We start from the raw sequence: 8,242 nt of genomic DNA on the forward strand, positions 1-8,242 counted from the left end.
GCCATCACTCTGTCCTTCTGGCCTGTGATAGTAGAGCCAAGGGCTCAGGTAACTTCCTCAGAGGCTGCTGAACCTCTGCACTCCGTTCACCAGTATCACATTTTCGACATTATGTGCCATTCCATTTTCTTCTTACTCAAAACATAGACCACTACCACATTCGATCACTTTTGATGTTGCTCCAACTATTACTGTATTTGTAGCTGGGTCCCACAGCTCATACTCCGAAGGCATGGACCAGAACTCATGACAGTCTAGAATCCTTCCACTATGTGAATATATTTCTGGTTGTCAGTATTATCTAAGGTATCATAGAATCAGAAAAGTATTGGTCTCTTCTCAGTTAAATTTTGAGTGAACTGTTACACACAATGCCTGTCATAATAGAGAGCACACAGTAACATGAAAGTGAGGTATTCTTATAGGGCAGACAGGTACTAGAAGCAATTTAGAATTTTTGAACTTTTGACCTTAGAAACTGTCACCAAACTCAGTCCTCAGGGCTAGCTCCCTTTATCAAAGTGCTCTCTGATGTAATAAATAACATTTTTTAAAAAAAGAAAAGAAGAGGATGAAAATGAGTAAAACTACTAAACATATTGAAAATAATTCTGAAAATATCCACCATTTTCCATCCACTCAGCTTTAAAATTTCCAGTGTAGCAGAGTTCTGTCACAACTCATGCTCTTGTAGTTACTTTTGGTTCTAAGCTTTAGGAAGTCTTAGTTTTTCTCTGGGCAAGAAGAAAAACAGTTTCTGGCTGGAACAGAATCTCTCAGAAACAATTCTATCTTCTTGTATCAAGACATCTTAAAATTGGTTACATTATTAAGGAATTTCTTTATGTATTACTTTGGTGTTAGAGAATGGTTCCCTAATGTATTCTTTACATTGTCATTCATATTTAAGATTTTAATTGTTCTTTTCCTCCATTCAATTCTTTTGGATGATATTTTGTCCAAAAATAAAAAAAAAGCCAAGAATCAAGAGATTTGGATTTAAGACTTGATTTTGTTCTTGTCAGTTCTGTGTGTATGAGCAAGTCGTTTATCCTCTTTCAGGTGCAGTTTCTTCAGCTGGAAAAAATGTTTTGAGCTTATAAAATATTAAATCATCTTAGTTTCATCATTCTCTGTAACATTTGTCTCTTGAAATATTGGGGATTTGACTCCTAGTTGCAGAAAGCATTACCTCACAGAGGGGCATCTAGGAAAACTGCATTTACATACAACATTTTAAAATAGCAAAGCTAACTCTCTTAAATAATAGGAGCAGCTCAATCCGTAGTGTAATTTCACAGGTATTCTGACCATCTGGAATGAAAATCAGAGATGTAACAGGAGTATAAATATGAGAAGGGAGATATATTCTATGGATTTGAGAAATGTCCCCAAATTAGCTCTGACTTTATCCTCTAATTAATTATGTGTAAAGCAGAGTAGCTCATTTGTAGAAATCTCTCTTTCTTGTCTCTCTTTTTCTCATTCTTTCTGTTCAGTATCCAAGCATCCTCTATACTTATTGACTCAATCTGTTATTTCTTCTTTACTACAATGTCCTTTTTTCTATCACTTTCCTCAAGGCAATTTTCACATCCTTATTTCTCAGACTGTATATGAGAGGGTTAAGCATGGGCACAATGATAGTGTAAAACACAGAGGATACTTTTCCCTGATCCATGGAAGCAAGTGAAGATGGCTTCAGGTACATGAATGTAAGAGAACCAAAGAAGATACCAACTGCTACAATATGAGAGCTGCAGGTACTGAAGGCTTTGTATCTGCCTTCACTGGACTGAATTTTTAAAATGCTGGAAATGATGAAAACATAAGAACAAATGATGGTTAATGTTGGAAAAAAAATATTAAATGTACTGGAGACCAGAGAAACCAATTTATTGATATAGATGCTGGAACAAGAGAGCTTCAAGAGTGGAAGAAGATCACAGAAGTAATGATTAATTATGTTTTCTTTACAAAAGAGCACTCTAAGCATGCAGCTTGTGTGAGCTGTGGCCCCAAATAGTCCCAAGGAATACACACCAACTACCAACCATGAACATGTCTGAAAGGACATGATAAGACTATAAAGAAGGGGACGGCATATAGCAACATAGCGGTCATATGCCATCACTGCTAACATTTGACATTCAGAAATGGTAAAAAAGGCAAAAAAATAGAACTGTGTCATGCACTCAGGGTAGGAAATGATGTTTTGCTCTGATAAAAAGTTCACCAGCATTTTGGGAGTGATGACAGTTGACTGACAGAGATCAATGAAGGACAAACTACAGAGAAAAAAATACATGGGGTTGTGAAGAGGAGAACTGATTCCAATAAGTATGATCATGCCCAGGTTTCCCACCAAAGTTACCATATAAATCCCTAGGAACAGGAAGAAGAGGGGCAGCTGTAGCTCTGGCTGATCTGTCAGCCCTTTGAGGATGAACTCAGTCACTAATGAATAATTTCCTTTCTCCATTCTTTTCAAGTGTAGAATAAGAAGATACAAGAATCTGTTGACAAGAGGGGAAAAAGGGAGTCCTCATTATTACCAAGCTCAAGTGAGGCCTCAGCAGGAACAGTAAAATTATTATATAAATTCTTCTAATACAGAAGAATTTGACTTTTGGAAAGAATCATGCTTGAAATAATACATACAATAATCAGAATTTTGATTCAGGTAACTATTTTCAAAGGCATTTGCTCAAAAACTAAAATTAATGCAAAAATATTTAAGCATTTTATACATATATATATGTGTGTATCTATATCTATATCTATTTACAACTATATATATATATAAATTTTAAATAACATGGAGGCTCATGGTCATACAGTTAGTAAACATAAGAGATAGAAGCAAAAATCAATTCTCTCCTCATAACAATTCATCAAAATTTTTGAATCTTTTTGAATCTCTATTCATAGCCTGTGATTCTTGGGATGCTTATAAATTTACTTCTGGAAAACAATTGGGAATTATAGCCTCTGTCTCCTTTTCCAAGATAAGAAAAGGGACCTCATAGGGCTCAGTTGTTGTCAATGGCACAAAGCTGGAAAACTATAAGCTGGGTAGAAATCCATTTGTCCTAAATGGGGAGAATTCTTAGGGACTCAAGATATTTTTGACTAAAATGGTAGGTTACTCTGATGGCTACTAAGAGAAATGCTGTATACTTCTTATACTTTTGGCAAAACATTTGATAAAGACCTATGCAAAACAAGAAGTGAAGTGAATTGGACAAAAGGAAAAGTTTCATAGATTTATAATTGGTGGGTTGACTCACAAAGGGTATTCATTAAATATTCAATTCAACTTGAAAAGATGTCTTCAGTAGAGTGCATTAGGGATTTTTGCTCAGACATGCTATGAAAACATTAATCTGTGACACAGATGAAAGCATTCATGTTTTTCATTTAAACATGACCCAAAGCTTGGGGAAGATTAATACTCATAGTTTGACTGAAATATGATCCAAAAATGTCATGATAGGTTAGGATATTAGCCCTTAATATGCTTAAACCTAATAGGAATAAATATTAAATCATGCATTTCGTTTTTAGAAATCAATTAAAAAAGCTCACAAATATGAAGCAAGTTCAAGAGTCAATTTGTTCGACAAAGATCAGGGGATTTAATGAACTATGAACAATATAGCTGAGGACCTTAATATGCTAGTTTAAAAACCAAATGTAATCTAGTCTTTGGTAAAATGAATAGAGGTATAATTTCCAGGGTTAATGAATTGATAATCCTACCACACTCTACTTGTTCAAACCACAGTTGGTTTATGTTTTCCATTTATGTTTGCCATAGTTGAGGAAGGACATTGATAAAGGGCAATATCTACAAAAGGACAATGGCATTCATGAATGAACTTAAGTGCAAGCCATATGAGGGTAATTTGAATGATGATAAAGTTCAGCCTGGAATGGGGAAGAATCAAATGGACATGATCAAAGTATTTTAAAGGCTTTTATTTTCTAAAAATGACTATACTCGTTCAGTTTATCCTCAAAGAATAACACTAAGAATAACGTATGAACATTGCAAAAGGGCAAATTTGATTTTGATGTAAGAAAAAAATCTCCAGCAACTGTACTTATCCCAAAATGAAATGGGCTGCTTTGGCAAGAAATGTTTTTTTTTTCTTTTTCAAGTAGAGGCTGGATAATTTCCATTGCTTTAGTGGTAATATGAGTGGAGTTGTAGGGTATGATTTGAACTAGATTGAAGTATTCCTCCCCACTCCCCAGCTCTAAAGTTTTGCATTTTTATAATTCTGAGCTGGAGTTCCCCATACCTCCATAATCTGTTTATATTTCAAACCCTTTATACTCAGTCTTTTGCCTCATGCCACTGTCAGTGACAAGTCAAATAGAATATGTAACTCTCCTTTCTTTTGCAGAGACCAGAAATCTTTAATTAGAATTAAGAATAATGTCAAAGTAATCAAATACTCACCTTCTTGCATTGGATCTTAAAGTTTCTTCAGCCACTGGGTCCTGGCAGGTCAATGTCTTCTATGAAATTTACTAAGGTCATGGCACAGAGACTTCTTCTTTTTAGTGTTGATGGAGATTAATCCACAGACTGTTTCTGAAATGCTTTAGAAACTAATTTTATCTGAAGAAGATTAATTTTAATTGTGACTGTCTAGAATTTTCTCTTAAATTATAGGTAAGGATATAGCATTTATTGACAAATCTCTTGATGATGTAACTTAAGGGTTTCCTAGTTTGGAAAATTCCTGGCTTCTCATTAGTAATACAAAATCAAAGGCTCCCTCGGGCACTTATTTCCCAAGAGATTCTCCTTTTCTGAGAAGTTATTGATGTTTCCTATTAGCTCTTAATTCCTCCTCTCTTTGTGCATCATCATCTTCTTAGACCTTGATATCTGTGCTTTACTAGTGAATTCTGTCATCTGGGACCAATTTATTTTTGTTGGGAGTTAGGAGGTTTGGAGTAGTGGTTAAAGTCATGACCATGCATCATTGTTTAGTAGCCCAAATTTAGATATTATAGTAGGTGAAGTATTTGGGCAACTGGCAGAAATAGAGGTCTTTAGGTGATATCAACAAGGATCTGAATAGGATATTTACTGAGTGATAGGGTTATAGTGAAGGTCTGAAAGTGGCAAGTCCAAGTAAAGAATAGTCAACGTTTTTTGCTGATCCTGTAGTTGGAAATTGGGAGAGTTCAGTGTTCATGGGAGGAAAAAGAAGGAGTTGAAGAAGTGTGAAAATGAGATGCTGACCTTATTAAAGGCAAATTGGACTGGAGGTGTGTAGATGATGGCAACAAGGATCTCATTAAGAGAAGGGCTGAATGATAGGGATAGATTGAATGTCTAAAGATGGCAAGGCTAAGTAAAGAATTTATCAACTTCTCTCCTGGATCCAGTATATTAGAGGATGTGTGGGAAAGCATTTACAATCTTGAAAAGGGTACCCAGAGATTTGTCTTTAGGAGAATGCTAGTTTTCAGTGAATACCATAAAATAGAAGAAATATGAAAAAGAAGATTTAGGATGAAAAGGCATTTATTAATAATAAAGAAGAATTCTAGAGTGTACAGTGAAAAGGGATGTCCTGTAATAACTTAGGTCTAGGTTACCAGTGACCAGCTGCCTTTAGTTGCTGATCTCCCCTGTAAATATATTTACTGATCCTGGGTGTCTAGTGCCTGGGTCTTTTGCCCAAGCAGTACATTGGGAGGATTTTATTCTTGTAGGGGAGCCTTGGTAGAAAGCTGTGGTTCTCAATGTACCCTGATGCATTCTGGGGGATATATCAGTTTTTTGTCTCTGCAAAGGAACAAGTAGACTACATATATTTTACTACTAAAAAGAAGTTTGTGTCTTTTCCATGTCAGAACTTGGGGCAAAGCTTTGTTGTCCTTGTGTTAGTAACAGATCTGGGTATTCTTGTTTGTCTCTGGCTAGGTAGAGCCCTAGTGTTCTGCTAGGTGTTTCTGGGGCTTTATGTCCCAAAGTCTGTCATTCCTATCTCTTTCTTTGTATAAAAAAGAAAAAATGGGAGTGGAAGATGGTAGGGATCAAAAGAAGGTTTGGGGAGCAGCCCTGGAGTCTGGGGAGGGGTATGGGACATAGTTCTTGCTCATCAGACTGCTTCCTGCTGAGGCAGGGCTGAATGGGTTATTGGGTCTCTCATAGTCCTATCTCCATCCCTCTGCAGGTGTCGTCATTAGTGATGTCTGAAAAATATCAATAGGAGAATTTTACAGTCAAGAAAGACTATTAGGAGGAACAGGGGTATTAGAAAAGGAAGTATATAGGGGAGCCATGATGAAACAAGTCCCCAGGAGTTATGTGTTATGGAAGTACTGGCTCATGGGGGCTAATCAGGTAACCTTAGGGCCAATGCATAAGCCCAGGGGCCAGCAGAGTAGCCTCTTTGGAGCTAATAGTATGGAGTAACAAATCTGAAGTCCCCTGTAGAAGAAATGAATAAGCAGATACAGTGATTCAGAAAGCAGAGATGACACAGTAACAATTAACATTAAATAACATGAAGTTTCTCTGACAGTCATGGATAGATTTCCTCTTTGGTAGCTTGAACACATAAGTTACAACATTCTTGTAGATAGATTTCTCTGCCCCGTCTTCAGTGATACACAAATTAATTTACAAGAGATTGATTGTACTCCAGTTGAAAATTAAACTTGAGATAGGAGTACAGATACTTAGGTAAGTAGTAGAACATATTTGATTTCTATGCACATTCAAATTTCAGGGGCTTCAATCACTAATTCACTTGATTATTTGGGATATGGAATTACATGTTAGACTGCAAACAGTCACGTCTTACAATTGCCTAATGCTCATATTTTCCACTGGCCACTTGCTTTGATTATAGAAATTTGCTATGAAAGGAAAAAGCAGGGAAGGAATTATAGCACTGTTTGACTTCAGGTAAGAGTCAGAGTTATTAATCAGTCATGTAAGTAACCACTGCACTTTACAGCCAGATTCAGAAATAATCAGGTGGGATTCACAGTTGGAAGGGCTCCCATCTCAGCTATGATGAAACTGTCCCTTCAACTTTTAGATTGTCCATCTGTGATAGTTCAGAATCTCACTCCATTTGAGTACCTTGTGGCTTTTCTCTTGACTGGTGGATTACCAGCATTTTCCTTTCTCCTTAAGTTACAACTCATCATGATATAAAGAACAATTATTAGAAATCATTGCTGTGTTATAAACAGATTTATGCATCTCACACAGACCAAAAATTCCAGCTAAAAGAAAATGTGTAGGAAAAGGGTTAACAAATTTGTAGGGAATTAAATTTCACACAGACATTACCTTAATAAATGAGATAAAGGCGCTAGGTTGGTTGCTAGCTGGTCTTAGAACAAACTTTTCAGTCTTGGCTAATCACAGAAAAATATATACAGCCTTTACTGAATTCTGATGTTATATTCAGAACCTGAAAGCTTTCTAAGTTCCTTACAATTAAGAATTAAGATGTTACTTCCAAAGCAACTATATACACACGCTAATTTTGAGAGAGCCAAATTCATCTTGGAAAAAGGGAGAGGGATCAGAGGAAGCAGAGGAGACAGATGAGAGCCACTGTCCTAAAGGTAGTGGCCTGTGGCATGGAAGAGAGGTTTCTGCTGGAGCAGAAGTAGAGAGATCAGAGGCCGAGGAGACAGATGAGGCAGACACAGAGCTACTGCCCCTGAGTTAGAGGGTAGGGGAATGGCATGCCTGAAAGAGAAGACGTCTGTAGAACAGAAATTATTTTAATTGAATGCTGATTTAAGAACCCGTTATGGATTTATTCTTATTTACTCAGAAATTTTTATGTACATAGATTTTTGATATTTTGATTCTTATTTTGAAATTTTTCTTTCTCCCAAAGTTTAATTTTTTTTCTATTTGTTTTTATTTTTATGTTTTTGGTTTTTCTTTTGATAATTGACTCATACACCCTATAACTCAACCATATATCCTGAGTTGATATGGGTGTTGGTCAACACCCTCCTCAGGGGGATTGTATATATTTTGACAAAAATCACAATTTAAAATTTTGTTTAAGAAAAATTTCAGGGAAAGAAGCTTGCTGACTCCTTGAATCCAGAAAATGAACTGTTTGGAGAAAGATGACTGCAGAAACCTAGACTGCATCAGAAGATCCAGAATGAACTTTGGGGTGCAATTGATTGAACTGAAGAAGCTGAATGCATTTATTTTGAATATACACTCTTA

At 36.1% G+C, this 8,242-nt stretch overlaps 1 protein-coding gene across 2 annotated transcripts; it reads right to left on the reverse strand.

Annotated features, from left to right (window-relative positions):
• Positions 1-1,549: 1,549 nt before the first annotated feature.
• LOC123240654 (olfactory receptor 8G1-like) lies at positions 1,550-6,558 on the reverse strand. 2 transcript variants are annotated; one of them, XM_044668367.1, is made up of 2 exons: positions 6,537-6,558; positions 1,550-2,457 (listed from the first exon to the last, which is right to left on the reverse strand). In XM_044668367.1, exons 1-2 carry the CDS (start codon positions 6,556-6,558, stop codon positions 1,550-1,552), a joined length of 930 nt encoding a protein of 309 aa, XP_044524302.1. The 2 variants fall into 2 exon arrangements, with proteins under 2 accessions (XP_044524302.1, XP_044524301.1); XM_044668366.1 differs by lacking the exon at positions 6,537-6,558 and having other exon boundaries at positions 1,550-2,482.
• Between the last annotated feature and the right edge of the window lie 1,684 nt (positions 6,559-8,242).

Source organism: Gracilinanus agilis, chromosome 3, assembly GCF_016433145.1.
Source record: "Gracilinanus agilis isolate LMUSP501 chromosome 3, AgileGrace, whole genome shotgun sequence".
NCBI classification, from domain to species: domain Eukaryota; kingdom Metazoa; phylum Chordata; class Mammalia; order Didelphimorphia; family Didelphidae; genus Gracilinanus; species Gracilinanus agilis.

Bases quoted from the DNA above. Each gene is read 5' to 3' on its own strand.
- LOC123240654 (XM_044668366.1), bottom strand. From the start codon at position 2,482: ATGGAGAAAGGAAATTATTCATTAGTGACTGAGTTCATCCTCAAAGGG.